Source organism: Zonotrichia albicollis, chromosome Z (genome assembly GCF_047830755.1).
Source record: "Zonotrichia albicollis isolate bZonAlb1 chromosome Z, bZonAlb1.hap1, whole genome shotgun sequence".
NCBI lineage: Eukaryota > Metazoa > Chordata > Aves > Passeriformes > Passerellidae > Zonotrichia > Zonotrichia albicollis.
The window spans coordinates 33,852,204-33,870,889 of record NC_133860.1 but is presented as its reverse complement, the minus strand read 5'-3'; the positions used below and the strand labels follow the sequence as shown (position 1 = coordinate 33,870,889).

The window sequence follows — 18,686 nt, the reverse complement described above, 5'->3', positions numbered from 1 at the left end:
ACTTCAGCACAACCCCAGGCTAACACTCAGGATGAGGGTAGGCCCAGAGGCATGGAAATTTGCAGGAAGCTGGTGGGAGCTTGCTGGGAGCCCTGGCCAGCTGAGGAGCCGTGCTGGCCTAAAGGTGCTGCACCGAAATGCAACTGCTGCAGGCACAGACCCCCCCTGGTACCAGACAGCTGCTGTGGCCACCATGTACCCCAGCCAGGCTGGATATGAAATGTCCTTGCCACTGCTGACAGCTTCTGCCATGAAAGCTGTCTTGTCAACCAGCTGAGACAAAGCAACATCATTTTCCCACAAGCTATGTCTCCAAAGACACTGTGCATGTTTCCTTAGCCTGCCGAACCAGACTGAAAAACATCTCCCTCTTTCTGAAAAACAACTGAAATGGAGCAATTTTGCCAGGAAAGCTTGTACTTGTCTAACCACTTGTGCCACAGAAATGCATTGCAGCACTGTGCTGCACCCCAGGCCATGTCGGACAGAGTCCTGCACAGGTGCTGCATCCCTTTCAGCTGCAGCACCTCCTCTTGTCCACTCTCATGCTCCTGTTCCTGCATCACATCTATTCATTACTTCAAACCAATGTATACCAAGGTTTTTGTTACATTTGTAGCAAAAAAGTTCCTCTTTGCAATTATTTTTTCCATTCATATATGTTGTATATGTGGACGGACACACCAAGCTGAGAAATGTGAGATTGCATGATTACAATGCTAGGCTTGAGCTAAAAAATCTGGCTTATCTTTGTGTCAGAGCACAAATCAAGGGAGTTTGTGCCTGTCCATCATATGCAGAATAAACACACACAAAGTATTCAAGTGGTCCCAAAGAGTTTTCAGTTTCTTTTGCCAGGCCATATTTTGACCCACTTAGATGGTTGTGCAGTCTCTGAAAAGGTCCCCCCAAAGCTCAAAATTATTTTATATAAAAGCCACTTGTCAGCACCAAAATACATTTTCTAAATTTCTGTTACACACTCATTCTAGATAGCACAGTGAGAAATGAGCACACTTTACAACAGCCCTCCTTCAAACACCCACTGAAGTATTTCTAAGTACATCAGTTCTGTATACAGACCTTTTTCTATTAATAACCAATGAATATTATTACAGTATTATTATTTCCAGTAAACCGGAATAGCAAAGCCTGTGCAAGCAGACTGCAGCAAAAGAGAGCAGTCTCCCAATTTAGTATTTAACTATTTCAGTAAGGCCACCTTGCTCCCACAGCCAGGATATCAAGTGACTGAGCCCTGACCCATCATGGCCATTTGGAAGCCCTTTGCTAGTCCCAGAACTGCTAGCCAGGTGTGTGACCCTGTTATGGCCTTCCATATATATTCACCTTGGCCTCTTTTCCTAACCTTTGTATGTTCTTGTCTAGGTAGACTGGAAAATCTTGGGAGCTCAAGACTTTCAGGCTGGGTTTCAGTCCTCTGGGGCACCATGGGAGCACAAGGCCTGCTTGGCCTCCCAGTGCCACCATAATTTCACCATAACTACAAAAGTAATTGTACAGGTGAAGGGGATGTCCATAAAGAGGTCTGTAAGTCTGAGAACTATCACAGCTGCATCAAAGCAATAATTAATTCTGCTGCAAACTATAGTCCGGATGAGTTGCAAATCTGATGCCCCTTGGGATGTGGTCATAGTGTGAGTCTTCTAAAGGATCAGGTTGTTTAGCCCAGTGTTTTTGGACTTCTCCTGAACCTGCCTTTGCCTACTGAGCTGCTTAACTTCAACTTCTGACAGTGAGTGCACTACATATAGTGAGATACCAGTTAAATGTTTGCATTTTTGTTTGAGTTTCATTGGGACATGCTTAAATTGCCACTTCTGGGCAAGTACAACAATGCCAAACCACAGACTTGCATGCTCCATTACTGCTAATGCACTTGTCACCTTACAAACCTGAAGTAAATCTCATAATCCTGGGTAAAATATCGACAAGAGTCCCAGGTATGCCGGGAATGCAGGACTAAATCCTTTGTGTCATAATTTACAGTTTGCATATTACAGACACCTTTTTTTCTGTTTGTTTCTCATATCTGGGGCTCTGGCATACTTTGGCAGTGAAATGTAAAATATAGCAAATCAAATGGACATGTACCTTTAACTATCCCAAACACAAGGAAGTAAAAATATGTTAAGCTTTTCTTGTATTTTACTAGTGCATATCTACTACCACAAACTTTTTCAGCAAGGCTCTCAAAGCTTACCATTCATAGATGATTAGTCATGCTCTATACTGTTCTTTGATATCTGGAATGGGACTTCATTAATTTGCAGGCATTCTTAATGCACTGCATAAGGTCAGAGATTACTGGTTTCCCACAAATGAACTTTTCTTCCTCCATTTAGAAGGATTTAATGGAAAGTAATATAAATGTTTCTGCTTAAGAACTGCTCCTGCTGGTTCATGGAGACAAGTGCTGATCCCACACCACCACCTTCTGGAACTCTGCAGAATCAGAGGACGGCCTTGGAGACTCCTCTCTGCAGGCGTCTGAAAAGGACTGGAGACCCGGGGAGTGGTCAGAGGAAACGTCATTCACTGCACATTTGTCCTGCAGATTGCCAGAAAACTGCTGGTGAGTGCCATTCAAACACTCGTTACTTGTCTAGGAGAACCTTTGATCTAACCTGGAACAGACACTTTTTTTTCACCTTATGTTAACTTGTAGAATAAACAATAACAGAATTTCTTAAAAATAAATATAAAAGTGAGGATTTGCACAGAAATTTCTCTTTATCAGTGTAACACCACGAAAGCGTCATGCCCCATCTCCAGCTCCCTGGTGTCACAGACAGGACAGACAGAGACCTGTGTACCCAGGACAGACACACCAGACACGCCGTGACTCCCCTGACTCAGCAGGTCTCCACCCCATCTGCTCCTCCAGACGCATACCTGGCTCAAGCACTCTGACAGGCTCATCAAACCAGCCTTACACCATGCCAGAGGCACTGAACACAGCTTTACACCTGGAATATGATGAGGAAGTTTTTGGAGGGTTACAAGAGAAAGCTAGAAGATGGTCAGGGTGAGAAGCCCAGTGAGAGACTCCCCACTCCTTCTGAAGAGGGCACAACAATCAGTCTTAGAAAAAAGGTTTACTTCGGTTTACTTAATTGTAATCAGATTATCCTTTGGTTAAACAATACCCGTAAACCAGTAACTGTTTAACAGTCCATAGAGAGGACTTTCAAGAGTATTGGCTCGTTAATAAATTTGTTTCACAGGGTGCTCCTGATGTCCCAATAAGTCACACCACAAGAGATGCCCTGATCCCATCAAAGTCAAGGGCAAAAAGTCACATTGACTGAGCAGAGGATGTACTTGGCCTTAAAAAATAGGGAGAAAAGTAGAGTAGGTCCTCACTCTGTGAGCACCTCTAAGATACAGGTGTGACTTTACTCTCCTTTCTCTAGTTATTGTTCATCTGCCAACATTTCAAGGGAGGTTTTGTTCACTTAGAGCATCCTAGACCAGCTCCCACCAGCAAGCACAGCTGACTCCCTCTGCCTGTTGAGTGGTCTGACTTCACACATCTGAGCTTGGTGCTAATCTTCCAGACAGAAGCAGATGGGGCTCAAAATTGTATGAGGAGTTAGTATTGTACTTTAAATAGTACATAGCATTGTATTTTAAAAGCTTAACAACCAAATTATTACTAGTATATATATAAACTGGAAATGAAGATTGATGGTATCCCTCTGTCAATTTTGGCTTCTGTTCCCTGGATTCCATGCTTACCATGCAATACTGAGGGTGTGAACATCCAGGCTTGTGACACACCCGTGAAGAAAGCAGGGAAGCACAATTTACTGCCGGAGCTGCTGCCTCTGCAGTGCTGGCTGCTGGCAGAGCGCCTTACAGACGGGGGCACTGCTGCTCCAGGCGCTCTGCAAGGCGAGAGGCTCATCCTTCCTCCAAAGCATTGGCTGTGCCATTTCGTCAAATGGATGCAAAACCCTTGCTCACTTGCCAGTGTCCTCCACAGGGGCAAGAGAAGAGAAGATCTCCAAGCTGAGTCTCTGCTCGTGATGCAATGTGGCACAGAGCAGGAGCTGGCAGCTGTGAGCACCCATGAGCTCTCAGCCTCTGCACTGTCAATTTTCAGCCCTGCTCTGCATACCAGTAAATAACATCTACACAACATTTTAATATATATTTTGACCACTGTGGTTTCACCACAGCTTTTGCATTCAACTAATGAACAACAATTAGAAGGAAGAGAATCAGTTAATTCTAGCCTACATACAGCAAAGTGCTGATGCAAATGTGGGCAAACAAACTTGCAAAAAGAATGCCCATGTTTCTGATACTCCCTCTTCATCAGTTTTCTGGATCACTAAAAACTTTCGAAAAAGCCGAACTACTTCTGACAGAATAAAAAGTCAGAAATACTTTGCTTAAATTAAAGAATAGTGTAAATTAACAATATCAAAGGTACAATCTTTATCTGCTGCCTATGCTAGCCTCTAAGTCTTTTGTGACTTTGTTATCCCTAGCCAGAGCTGCTTTCATAGGCACTGCACACAGGAGACCATAAGGAATTTTGAGAAATTTATTTCTTCTAAAGAAGCAATACGGAAAGTCAATGACTCAAGCGTCCCAAACCTCAGCTTTTTTGGCAGCATCTAAGCTGTGATATATCTATACCGTAATTGAGGAACAGAACTGTGTTCACCTGGTGGTCAGATCTACATGGCGAAAGGTGTTTTGCTGAAGCACTGGCCTCACTTCCCTTCTGATGGATGTAGAGGGAGGAAGATGCCCTCTACACACAAGACACCATGGTTTTCAGTGCATGACACCATGGCAGCTGTGGACACCAGTTTCAGAGGAGATGCCAGGCTTTCATGTAGCTGTGAAGGCAAGCTAAGCCCCAGGCAAATGTGCACAGAGCTATAGGGAATATTGTGCCACACATGGGACACAGAAGGAATCGGCAGACAAGTGCTTCTCCCCTAGATTGCCTGGCTGCGTACCTGAGCGTGCCTCATTCCCAGGCTAATGTATGCAAGAGTGAGACTGAACCAGTAATCCCCAAAGCCACAGCCTTCATCTCAGGAGCAGAATGAAGGGGCAGGGACACAGCAACAGCAAATGGGCAGGTAAAACTATGAGTACATCATTGACTGCACTGGGTGGAGGAGGGTGGGGGATCCAGCAGCTGTGCCCAGGGTCAGAAATCCTGTGTACACAGAGGACAAAGGGCCTCTTGTCATGTGCAGAAAGCAAAGGTCACTTTTGTGTTCTTTCAAGATCTCTAGGGGCGACAATTTGCAGGTCAAAATTCCTGACCAGAGACAAGTCTCTGTGCCTCCTCAATGAAGTCAGCAGCCGTGGCAGCTGATTGAACAGAGTCAATGTATTAAACTAGCCTAGACTGGACTTCACCCGCTGGTGCCACCCCTGGAGCCATCCTCCCACCAAGGAGATGCCAGTCAGGAGCTGACCATTTGCCCATGCAAATGGTAATATCCTGCTCCCAGATTGCATAGACAACACTTGCCATACAGTGGGTCCCTCCTCAGTGTAACAAGGCTGGCCTGAGACAAGGTAAACCACAAAACAATCAGCAGCAGAGAAAAGAGAAACAGCCTGTCTCTGGATTCTCTGTCTTACCACATGCCTATTCACAGTTAATCAGATCAGCAGATCACACTGCCACATTCTGGAGAGTTTCAGCTCTTGTGTTTAATTTCAAGCTGTTGAGTCTGTGTTGCTTCCTGGAACATGAGATCCTTTCCCAAACACATAGTTTGAATTTATTCAGAAGGAGGTTCTCAGGATGTGAATGAGCTCCAGACTCAACTCTTGTTGTATCGACATGTAGGATATGTCTCTAGGATGTGCTGTAGTAATAGGAATTGGTCAAAACCCCAGTCAGTGCTGGTAATCTAGTGTTCAAGGTAGATTCCAAGTCAGTACATTTATTACCCTTTCTTTCACAAATATAATGTAGCACAAAGCAAAGATCATGAGGGTCCCCTCCCTTTAAAGTACAAGGTCTGAGTTCTCAACTTAGGAAGACAGAGGCCTGATCAAAAACAAAGTGCGAAGACAGTTTGGCAGATACTGGATTTGAAGTTATGGACCCTGGGTCTGACATCCCGTTACCATGGTTTGATCTAAGCCAGCCCCATGTAGCCCACAGTGGGATGCAGGAGAGAATTGAAGGAGTAAAAGTGGATTGGCTCATGGGTTGAGTTAGAGACAGTTTAATAGAAAAAGCAAAAGCTACATTCGCAAGCAAAGCAAATCAAGGGATTTATTCATCCCTTTCCATGGGCAAACAAGTGTGTTCAGCCATCCCCAGGACAGCAGGGCTCTAACAGACACAGCTGTGACATAGGTAGACAAATGCCATCATTCCTAATGTCCCCTCCTTTCTCCTTCCTCCTTCCCCCTGCACCTTTACACACTGAGCATATGGAATGGGATAGTCATTTGTGTCACTGGTGGGCAGCTGCCCCAGCTGTGTCCCCTGCCAGCTCCCTGTGACCCCTCCCAGGCTCCTCGCTGGTGGGACACACTGAGGAGCAGACAAGGCCTTGACACTGGGTGAGCACTGCTGAAGGAGAGGTAAAATATCGCTGCATTACCAACACTGTCCCCAGCAAATCCGCACCTCAGCCCCACACCACTGCTCTGAAGAAAGTGAATTCTACCCCAGCCCAACCCAGCATAGCTGTGCACTGTGTATCTGCTGCACGGTACTAACATACAGCGTTGTAGCTAACACTCTCTGCTTCAGCCGCAGCAGTTTGCCATCACTTGTTGTCCCTTCACTGTCCCTTAACTGACTGTAACTCTGTGGTACCAAACTGAGGGAGGACTGCCCTGCGAGCTGTGCTCTCCGCGCTGGTGCTCATTCAGGGGGGGCCTGAGGGCACCAGGGGCCTGCCCGCGCTCAGGCACAGGCGGGGCGGGCAGCGCGCCCCAGGGCCCTGGTGAGCCCCGGCGGGCCCTGGTGAGCCCCGGCGGGCCCCGGTGAGTCCCGGTGAGTCCTGACGGGCCCCGGTGAGTCCCGGTGAGTCCCGCGGAGCCGCGACCCCCGCCGGGGACGGGCGAGCGGCGGGCCCGGGCTGGCTCTGCACATGCTCGGTGTGCCAGCCCGGGCCGGTCGCACTGCCCTCGCTGGGCTGCGAGAGCTGTGGCACCGCCGAGCTGCTCGCCGGCTCTTGCACTCGCTGAAGACATGGCATTTTTCAGGATCTCAGACAGGCTTCCAGGAGCATCTTTTTAAGACAGTCCATAACAGAATATAATGTTTCCATCAGGCTCTTGCCTTGGCAACAACCTGCAGCCGTAAAGCGTGTTTAATTCTCTGAGAGGAAGACTGATGACAGCTATCGTTTAACTGTGTACTATAATATATGAGATTCTACCCTGAGAACCTTGGAGGTGGCATTTGTCTGGTCTGGTTGTAAATAATGAGATAGATCACAATGGATTTCAGTTCCTCATCCGTGTTTGACCAGCACAAAGGTAAGTCACGTGCTACTAATTTCAAAATCCTCTGGTCCTCCAATGCGTCCCATACAAATGTACTAAGATTGCTTGACAGAATAAATAACATTAATTTTTGGGAAATATTAGGTTTATTTTGGTTTCATGTAGAGGAATTTCTTCCATCAGTTTTAGACTGGATGGATATTTCAGTCTATTGCTTCAGTGATTTAAAAAAATTAATTTTCAGCAGAATAGTAACAGCATCTGGCTACTCTTATGGTTAGCACTGAGATATATATATATTTATCTTTATCTTGTATTGGTCTTTTTGTGGTTATAGATACTAAAAACAGTTGCAGTACTAGCAAACAGAGCAGTTTTAAATGGAGTAAAAAATTTAAGAACAGCTTCTTTTCGTAAGTCTACACTGAAAGGACTAGAAGCTGGTGACTGAAATACTTTGCTTTAGGAAATTTATCTGTATAGGTGAGTATTGCCACAATTGCAAATTTAAGATATCACTAAAACTCCCAATGTAAAGATTTTCTACATTGTAAGGTTGCTATGGAAATACAAATGTCTCTTTCTTGTCTATTTTGAAGTTAAAATGTTAAATTTCATGTCTTTATTTGTCAATGCAAGATTTATGTCTTACGGCTTAATCCACTACAAGTGTAGTGACATTCCTTTTATGTTCCCAAAGCAGGACACTGTCATTGCTTGATTATGCCTGTTGCAACAAATTTGTCTTGTAAGTTGGCTTACCAAACAATATGTGTGCAGTGGCCACAGTTTCCAGTGCAGACCTGCAAAATATCTGAGCTGACATGGCCACAAAGTCCCCACAACAAAAGGGCTGACAGTGGGACAAAAATGAAAGCAGGAGGAAGACAAGGCACTGACTTTTTGGGAAGCTGAGTGCTACAGGTTGTACTTCTGTGCTTGCCTATACTTCTTTGGTGAACCCAAAGTGAATACAGCCCATATAAAGTGGTGGGTTTATGGCTGCCCTTCAGCCACAGTAGCACTTAAAGCCTGAGCAGTCTTGGGAGGACAACCCAGCTGGGACCCCCATGTCATGGGGGACGAGTGGGAAGTAAAACTGAGTGACAAGAGAGAAAACTCTATTACCAACAAGTATAAAGGAGAAAGGGAAGTGCAGTGGTAAAAGGGTGATCTGTACTGCAGGAAAAGAGACAGGTATTCCTAAATCATGTGTGGATGACCTAAGGAGCATTTTTCCCAACAGGACAGAGGTGTGGGGCTGACTGAGCTTCTGCAGCTCCAACCAGCCATTCCAGCCTCTGCTTCTGCAGCACTATGAGTGTCCTCCATGCCACATGCCAGTCCAGCAGGGCTCAGAGTAGGGAGGCAGAGGTGAAATCCTGCATGCTGAGTGCCATCAGGATGGCTGCCAGGGAGCCAGTGGAAGTGGTACCAGGAATGAGGCTGGGATATCACCGAGGCTGGAGAAGGCAAAGCCAAATCTCCAGATTATTTAGGGGGCAGAAGGCAGTGCAGGAGACCTCAGAGCCAAGCCATTTTATCCAGGTAGATGTTGGGAGGCAACATCTACGTATACCTCCCCTTGCTCCTAATCTGCCCCTCTTCTGCTGCCAGGCCACTCTCCACACTGAGCCCACCCTAATTTCTGTCCAGAATCACCTGCAGCCTGTGCCACTCTCCACCTACATCAGCTCCCCTGCCAGAAGGTCCCTTCACTATGCATTCATCACCTCTGCTGTGCCGGCGCTGCAGGAATGCTTGCTCATTAGGTGCTTTGTGATTTACTGCGTGCCTTCCCGGGTAGCTGCGTGGGAGGTGGATGGGAAGCAGGAGCACAAAACACGCAGTAATGGGATACTGAGCTCATTGGTTACTATGCAAAGAATACTCTGTTTAAAACTTACTGTGTATAGTGGATCGTGTCTAAATACCATCATATTGTGTTGGTACATTATTGATTTAAGCAGGTATCCTTTTTTTAGCAAGAAGAAGGGAAATGTCTTTCATTGCAGCAATTTATAATAATGAAAGAATACAAACTATCTTTCAAACACACTAAATTTCTCTCTCTTGGTCCAAAAAAAAACTCAGCCCTCCCCACAAACCCTTTTTTCTCCATCCCACACATCAGAAGATTTTCCCAACTATAAATAAAAATAAATCCCCAGCATTTCAAGTCTGAAAATCATACTGTCTCTTTACAATTCTTTTGCTCAATAATATCTCATAATACTTACAATAGTAACAGGAATGTGGGACTTACGGAAGGCAAACAGCACCAGAACCCCTTCCTTCCTAATATTGCTTGGTGCCATTTAAATAAATGTCTGCTGTTCCTGATTTCAAATGTTTACTAAATAAACAGAGAAGCCAGACAAAGGCCTGCGCTGGTGCATGCGCTGCCAGGCACCCACAGGGATTATTACTTTGTTGAGTGTTCAATAAAATTGCAGTAGTAGAGAGTAAGTTACACTTTTCAAAAACTGCCCCCCCTCACCGCCCCTGGATGCTGATGTGCTGAAAACCAATAAACTACACAATACTGTCTCCTGACAGCCAGGTGTAGAAGGTCATATATGGCCTTTGGCTAGTGGTGGAGACAAGGGGGATTATGAGACAGAGGGTAATAAATTACATGCATAAATAGTTCTTTTTCACAATGAATGTGAATTATCCTATTATTCTGTCTTCAGTTTTTAATATCTTGTGTTTAGGAAGTCCAAAATCAATCATTGTCATGTACATGTACATGAACATGTACACCAAGCTCCTGCAAATTTATGTAGAACTTAAAAATCCAATGTGCTAGAAAGCATGCACTTACGCGCCTCTAATGTGCACTTTGTAGAACAACAAATCAGCCAACATCACAAATCATATAAAACATACACTCTTCATAGTACATCAGAGGAGAATTCAGGAGGAAAATTAAGGTAATGAAAAGCACAATTTCACTCTCTGAATCCTGTAGTAATTCTCTTTTGGTATACTCTCTTTCTTGATCAAAAGAAAATTACTTTGCCTTGAAGAAATTATACATTCTTAAAACACTGCAGGTTATTTCAGAGAGACTGATGTGTAACTTTGATTGTTTCTGAGGATTTTAGCACCACCCTCTGTCATTTAATCTTTTCTTCGAGACCTTTCCACACCACTACTGTCAGCCTGCAGTTTCTCCCCTGCCTTTCTCTATACACAAGCACTGAAATGGATCTTCTGCCTTTCTGAATGTGAGTAACAGCTTCCTTTCACCAGTATCACAGCAATTCTCTAAAATGTAAAATGTACTTGAAATGGGACCGTACTTAGTGGCATTTCTTGAGCTGCAGCATAGCAATGGAGTAACTGTAACACATCAGAAGGTGAAGAGTCAGGCATTTGGTTGTTCACAATCCCTTTCTGCCACGTGGTGCTTGTGACCCAGCCACAGCAAAGCCCCCAGCAGGGTAAGCTCACAGAGGGTGGGACACAAGCACTCAGTACTTCACTGTTGCCTTCTGCAAAATGCCCACTCTCTGAACCATTCCTCTTCTGCCCAGGAAAATGTCTTCAAAAATAAATGTCCTACTAGCTTTGTGCCCATACTTCTCCATTCCTTGACAGGGTAAGCTGGAGGAAGATGAAGGGGTCATGTTGTTCACCTGGAGCCTAGACCGTCCAGCACAAATGGCATCCAGGCTCTCCCAGCATTTTCTGCTCTCTGTCATGTTAAGCATCAGAGGACCATTTATCTGTCCTCCTTCTCACTCCCCCTCCACAATCACACAGGTCAAGACATGCCACTTGAAGTTATGTCACCCTATAGAAATGGAATTAACGTCAGTCATCTTTATTCAGATCCCAACAGGAGCACCCATCCATTCCTCCTGGCCCAGGCTCCCAGGCAGGGTGACAGCCTGCTCCCCCTGCCTCTCCTTGCTCTGGCAGATTGGACTTGTGGGTGGGGAAGTGTAAATCTTTGTGGCTTCATGCCACCATCCTTTAACAGGAATAGAGCCTGTGTTCTGCAAGAAGAGGCAGGGGCAAAACTTCATTCCATTCATTTTTCCATCCATCCATCCATCCATCCATCCATCCATCCGTCCGTCCGTCCGTCCGTCCGTCCGTCCATCCATCCACAGTTTTACTTCCCCTCCTTATGCAAAAGGATAATAAGCTCTGGGGAAAGCAGACTGAGCCCAGCAGAAGCAAAGGGGAAGTGTCTTGGTTTTACCTAGTGGAGAAAGGGCAGAGATGTTCAGAGACACCCATGAAGGACCCTTGTCCTCATCTTCCTGCCACAGCACCCTCCAGGTAAGCAACTGCTCTGCTCAGGAGATGCAGATTTCCCTTTGGTGGCTAGATTTCTGTGCTCCTGACTCTCAGCAGGAATACTTAACAATACCTACAAGGCAAAAAAAAAAGAGTACAAAATTTACATGGGTAATGCATCAAAGGAGGTGAGGGCCCCTTTGATTCACAGCCTGCCTCACTGCATCTCGCAGTTCCTTTCCTAGTGCCTGCAGCATCTTCCCTCTAGCACACCCACACAGCACCTGCCCAGCTGTACATGACAGCAGCAGTGAGAGGAGCCATGCTCAGGGCTGGCACCACCCTCTCTGGGTGTACCTCCAGAGACTGGAGGACAAGAGGAGCAGCACAAGCTACCAACCACCCAGACCTGAGCTTGTCATTAACATGTTTTTGCTGAGTGTACTGATTGTGGGAGGCATCTTCAGGTCTGATGTAGTAAGGACATATTACTAACTGAACCAGTGGTGAAGTCACTTCTTTTTCTTCACCTGCTGATGATGACTCTCCAGCAGCAATGACTCCTCATCCCTCTGGATTTCCCAAGCCCACAGGACAAACCTCCTGAGCCAAATGAACAGTTGCTTCAGCAACAGACCCCTCAACAGAATAAAAATCAAGTTAACATTTTTATTCACAAACTTTATGAAGTGTGTAATTTAAAATACCAGTTAAGAAAGAAAATAAATTAGATTCTCTTTAGCTGAGGAGAAATGGAGAGGGAGTCTGTGGCAAAGGCAGATTAACATCAGCTTTTTAATTTTCCCAGAGTTCCAGCTTTGACAGACTAACCCATTCCAGGGTAAGAGCAGATTGTGTTTCCATGGCAGCCAAATTTGAAGTCCAAAGTACTGATTGCACCCAGTGAGAGAAGATCACGAGCAGAATTAGGCTAGGCTGTGAAATCCAGCATAGAGCTCATGTAAGTTCATCTGATACAACATCTGATCACAACATGAGCAGTGTGGCTAATACTTTACAACATTATTTGTAGATCTTTTATCACTTAAAAAATATAAATAGTCATACTATCTCCAGAAGTTTGACAGGACAGATAAATCACCAGTCACTTAATCTGTCATCAGATTATCTTTGATCAACTCTCTAGTGTGATTTAGGGATTTTCTCCAGTAATCAAGGTAGTGGAGTGGCTGGGCAATGTTAGGTTTTACAGCTCTGACCCTGTCCTGGTTTAGCCTGGAATAGAGTTGGTTTTGAGACTAACGTTGAAAACACAGTTCTGTTTTAGTTGTTCGTAGTTAGTGCTCACCCTAAATCCAGGACATTTCAGTGTCCTGTGCTCTGCATTGCTCAGGTGCCCCAGAGGCTGGGGGAGCAAGGCCAGGAGAGCTGACCCAACCTGGCCAAAGGGATGTGCCCTACACAGAGCAGCATGGCCAGGATGGAGCTGGGGGAGCTGCAGCATGACAGGCTGGACACCAGTGAGCAGGTGGCGAGCAATTGTATTGTGCATCACTTGCCTTTCTTAGGTTTTATTCATCTGTTTCTCTCCTTTTATTACAATTATTAATGATGCTGTTGTGGTGGCCGTGGTGATGATGATGATGATGTGTCATTTCAATTATTGAACTGTTCTTACTTTAACCCAATAACTTTACCATTTTCTGTTTCTCCTTCCCACCCCACAGGGGTCAGGGCAGTGACTGAACATTGGGGGCATCTGGGGTTAAACCCCAACAGACCCTCGGCCATTGTGAACAGTACAACTCACTGCAGCTGTGCTTATTTTTGAGTTAATAGGGATAAGAAACATGAGACTGTTTCTGACCAACAATACATATCTAGAGCATTTTACCATTACGTCAGATTTGACCCTGCACCCAAAAATCTAGTCTTTTGACTCCTTGAGTTAAGAAGTTAATAGTCCACTTGAAGCCAAAGGAGGTGCCTACATGTGACACATGACATGACAAGTTTGAAAGGAAGTGAAAAGGAAAGAAGCAAAGAGAGTCTTATTTTTTTAGAAAGAAAAGCCTGAGGAATGTTCCAGAACAGGTCCTGCAAGGCATCTGCTTTAAATAATAACTCACACTGTAGCTGCCAAACAAAATAAACCTCTCCTGGCTTCCAAGCTATAGTCCACTTTTCCTTTTTGCAGGAATTATCAACACAAACCATTGCTGCCAGAAGTTTACTCTCCTGAGAAGAGAATTCCCTTGGATATTACAGGGAAGTGAAAAGCCTCAGTCTTCTGACTGGTACAAGGATAACACCGAAATTGAAAACACCTGAGTCCTGATTTCATCCTATCTCATAAAAGTGCAGCCAGAAATATTATGAGCTAGTTCAGTTATTACATTTTTTTTCAAGTCATGTTACATTAGTATGATTTCTTACAAGAAGTGGAAACTTTCCAGAATCTTTCTTAAGTACTTTCAGTGTCTATGTTTGAAAGTTTTTGGAAGAAGTTATGATGAAAACTAATTTTCAGATGACTAACAAAAACCACAGTGCTGTTTAGATACACTTTGTTCCACCCCAAGTTACACAGTCATTTAAACTGAGTGAGACAAGTGTCATTATTTTTCCTGTTTGTCATTTGTGCTTGCTCTCTCTTTGCTCATGGATGTGCTCCTTGTCTGCAGGTGATGCAGCAGAGGAGATGGACCTGGCTGTGGTTTACCAAGCAGCAGCAAACGGCGATGTGAACACCCTGACTGCAGTGATCCGAGAGGATCCTTCCATCCTGGAGTCTTGTGACAGAGAGGGTAAATGAAGGTCCAGCTTGTTCTCAGGAGATCTGTGGCTTCAGCTTGCAAATTAAACTTTCCATTTTTTTATTCTGATTTTTTAGTTCAGAAAATTATATTTAGTAGCAGAATATGGGAAATTTGAGTTATTCCTTGGAACATCCACTGGAAATACACAGTTTGGATAATTCCTTCCCCCTGTAATTGTAAGATATTTTTATATGATTACAAATAAGCTGTTTTACTATGATTAGACAGTCCATTACCATTTATTTAATTTATCTTATTTAGGGGTATGCTGAGAAACTGCTGACATTTCAGGGGAAGAATATTTTTACCAATGCCAAATGACATACATTCTGGACATCTCTAAAGCAGAGGTTATAGTATGTGTACAGTCACAGTTTGAATGGCTTGGTCAAGTAATTTTTTTGCCAATGGTTACAATGTGCAATTATCTAAATGATCTGTTTTATCTGTCAGGCTGTGCTCATTTTGTGTTCCAGTTACTATTTAATGTTACTACAAATTATTGAACATTGGCTGGGTTTTATATGCATCTATTTCCGAAGTGAGTAAGCACCACAGATCTCTGGAAGCTGTTCTCAAGGACAACTTTTTTTGTCAGAAGTATTTTTTTAATAGCAGTTTCTTATAAGGGGTCCATTTGAACACTGTCTTTTCTAATCTTTAACAGCTTTTACCAAGCTACCAATTTTTCATATACTTTAAACCAGGCATTCTAACTGATATCTTTAAAACATCTACTGGTTAGCAGAGAAAATTTACTCACGACAAAATGGTCCCTGTCCACTCGTTAATGGGCGAAAGACTAGGTGTGAATGGTGGGTGGAGTAGGAGGAGATGGACTGGCCAGGAGTACTTCCGCTCTGGAACTAACTTATCTCCTAGGTTGTCCATGCAAATGTAACTAAAGAGCAGTATCGCAGCACAAAACATACAGCTCATATCCTGCACATTTTTTAGGCTCTGCATGACCTCAGGTTGAGTAGCACATTTCCTCAGCAATTCATTGAGTTCAGTAAGAAAAATTATTCCTCAACTATAGATGAAGTTTCTACTAGTCTTATAGTTTCTAATACTCATGTTTATTCCCAGCCTAGTAATTTTAAAATGCTTTGTCAGATTCTGCAGGAAAATCTCCTGCTGTTTTTCAATGTTTAACAGAATGGAAGGAAGAGGGAGCAATTAAATTGTACAACACTTCATGAAGAAATTAGAGTATTAGGTTTAAAAGGAGATTTCAGGCGTTTCTCAAAACGGAAAATTTTTGCAGAATATTAAAAAGGTTTCTATAAAAACAGGAAATAAAATATCGTAGAGCAAATCCAGACTTCAGATTAAGTTGTTCTCTGCATAAGGGGCCAACTTTTATACCTTTGCGAGGGAAACAGCTTGATTTTGTAAGTCTTTTGAATATACAGACATAATGAAGCTGGAGTTTGAGAAAATTAGACAAGCACCATCTGGTTACTAGTCATTCTGAAGGATATCAGCCTCCAAAATGGCATACAAAGCCAAAAGTTCATTTTGGGAACTTATCAACAGAAAAGCACTTTTTCCTCCAGAAGCAGAGTTAATGAGGCGAAACTTTTGCTAATATGGTCATGCTCTTTTTAAAAACAGCAGTCAGCGACTGTCATAGAAATTACTTCCTGACTAAAAAAAGCTGAGTACAACTATTGGACAGTTGTCAGAGAAAGGATTTGTTAGTTTGCCAGTGTTAAGATTAGAAAATAAGAAACTATATCTTATAGACATGACACAACAAATGTTAAAATAAATTTGGCTTTCTTCCCCAGGTTGCACACCTTTGATGCATGCTGTGTCAGGACGCCAGGTTGACACAGTGAAGCTTCTGTTGAAGATGGGAGCTAATATTAATACTCAAGATGCTTGTGGACGTACCAGTTTATCTCTGGCAACTTATTTGGTACCAAGACTTGGGGGACAAGGATGGAGTGAAGGGAGTAAATGTGCAGACCAAATAAGATTTCTGCTTATACTACAGAAAGAAAAAAAAAGCACAAAACATTTGGTTCTAGACAAGAGTGGAATTGGTTTTGAAGCTTTACTACAATGCAAAGCTGAGCAGTTATTATTACAAGAGGATCAGGTCTCCTGTCAGGCACTCCTGTCAGAGTATCCTTTCTCTTTTGGCTTGTAAAATCAGTGCATGATACGAGGATCTCACAAGAAAATTGCTTTTTTTTTGTACACTGCAAGTCCCCTTTTGTTGTTATTAGGCAGATTGACTTCTCCCCCTTGAATAGCCAGCATTAGATATTTATGCTCTAGTGAGGGCTTTCCTGTCTCAAGCTCTGAAGATCAGCAGGCAAGTGTTACTGCACATTGTATGAACCAGGGCATTGCTTCTTTTCACTGTGATGCTGGACTTTGGATGGCCAGGTTGGGGGCTGAAGTTCTAGGTGCTGCAGGTGCTGGTGCACTTGCTCAAATCATAAACAATGCAGCCCCTGATGTTCAGTCTACCTGTACATTGCAGGAGGGGCAGACATCCCACTCAGACATTTGGGAAAAGAATTGTACTTAAGAATGTGTCTGAACTGAAGCAACAATAGTCTTTTTCTCCTTAGTCTTCTACTCCTTGCAGGAGGTAATTCAGGTTTCAGAGAGAAGGTGGGGACCAAGTTAGCTGAGCAGACTGGCCTTCCATCATTAATTGGACAGAAAGGAGGAAGGAGTGTGCAACCATGGCTGCACAGTATGAGTTAAGCTGGATGACTGCCAGCTCATTTAAACAGACACTGTGGCAGCCTAATTAAATGACATCCCTTGCACGTAGTTTCTTCCTGAAAATTTAGGACAAAAACAATGTTCCTGCTTGGCTATGCAATATTCAGCCAGAAAATAAGTGTAGAAAATAACAAAACAGGCAGTCTCATCCAGTACAAGGAGCATGCCCAGCTTACTTGACAACAAACATTTCCTCTGCAAGATATTTTAAAAAAATCCCATAATAAGTGTCACGCTTCTTTTTTCCTTCCTCTTTTCCCGGAGGGGAAGAATATTCTTTGGAAAAAAATAAATGACTGGAAAAAACTTAAACCGCCCAGGCTTCTAAGTTTCCATTTCTGTTTCTGTGAGGGATATAACGAGAGGTCCAGAGAGAATTCTGCTGTGATGTCTGTCCAGACAAATGGATTCAGGAGCGTTGCACAGTCAAAGACTGTGTGTGGCATTTGGAGGTCTTGTACTTCCACCAAGAGCTCCAACAGGGGTGTTTTGACCCTATCATTCCACACATTTTCCCCAGAAATGCTCGTAATGCCAATCCAAAATAGCTCATACAAGAGGGAATGGTCTTTGTCAATTGTCTGCTGAAGTTTTAACAAAACACTTAAACTCATGCTTGGTTTTCTTCAGACAAGTATATGCTGAAAGATTTATGCAGTCACAACCAGACTGTTTACTTGCTTTTATGTTGAGGTGATCAATAGAAGGTTTTAGTCCAAGAACTGATTCATCCCATCTGTTTTGGTGCTATTTTCAGTCTAACACTGCCACTAGTACAAACTTCTGCAACAACATTTATAAGACTGCACTCTAAGGCTTTTTACCATTGATTTGCCATCTTTGCTAAAATCTCACAAACAAAATCAGATTGAGTGCTCGTGTTCTTGGTTTAATCCAGCATGATTGAATTCACGTGCAAGAATATGTGTAGTATCTGCTAGTGATAGAGGAATTAGCAGGTTTTTAATCACTGTTTGTGCTTGCAGGGGGAAAAGAAACAAACCCAAAAAAAACCCCAAAAAACACAGTGTAAATTAAACACTTCATCAGAGAAATTAACAACTGATGTAGTTTGAGACCCAGACTCCAAAGAGGAACTACTCCTAGTGCTTAGAAACCTCTACTGAGGAAAAAAATTCCAGTTTCTCTGTTGACAGAAACGGCTGCAGTCACATGTGAATCCCATCATCAACAAGAAAAGATCTGGCCCTATACTTTTCACTTTCCTCTTTGATATGGTCCAGTTTCTTTTTTAGGGCTGGCTGGAAGGCTGTGTCAGCCTGCTCAGGAATGGTGCTAAGCAGAACATACCTGACAAGAACGGGAGGTTGCCACTACACGCTGCCACCGCAGAGCCTGACGTGAGGTATGTGCCTGGCTCCCCAAGGAGAGCCCACAGCAGGAATAATAGTTGTGACAGCTACACTTGTG

The 18,686-nt window shown here is 43.7% G+C and overlaps 1 protein-coding gene across 3 annotated transcripts in view; it reads left to right on the top strand.

The window, feature by feature from the left end:
• Positions 1 to 7,013: 7,013 nt before the first annotated feature.
• The window catches only part of ANKRD55 (ankyrin repeat domain 55), a 46,926-nt gene continuing 35,253 nt past the window's right edge, over positions 7,014 to 18,686 (top strand). Inside the window, exons 1-4 of one of the 3 annotated variants that reach the window (XM_005489759.4) lie at positions 7,014 to 7,506; positions 14,373 to 14,495; positions 16,301 to 16,431; positions 18,512 to 18,621. In XM_005489759.4, coding sequence (XP_005489816.1) covers positions 7,467 to 7,506; positions 14,373 to 14,495; positions 16,301 to 16,431; positions 18,512 to 18,621 — 404 coding nt within the window. In that variant the 5' untranslated portion in view covers positions 7,014 to 7,466. Of the gene's footprint in view, positions 7,507 to 14,372; positions 14,506 to 14,596; positions 14,684 to 16,300; positions 16,432 to 18,511; positions 18,622 to 18,686 lie in introns of those variants that run through there. The other 2 variants (XM_074532834.1, XM_074532835.1) reach the window with 2 other exon arrangements.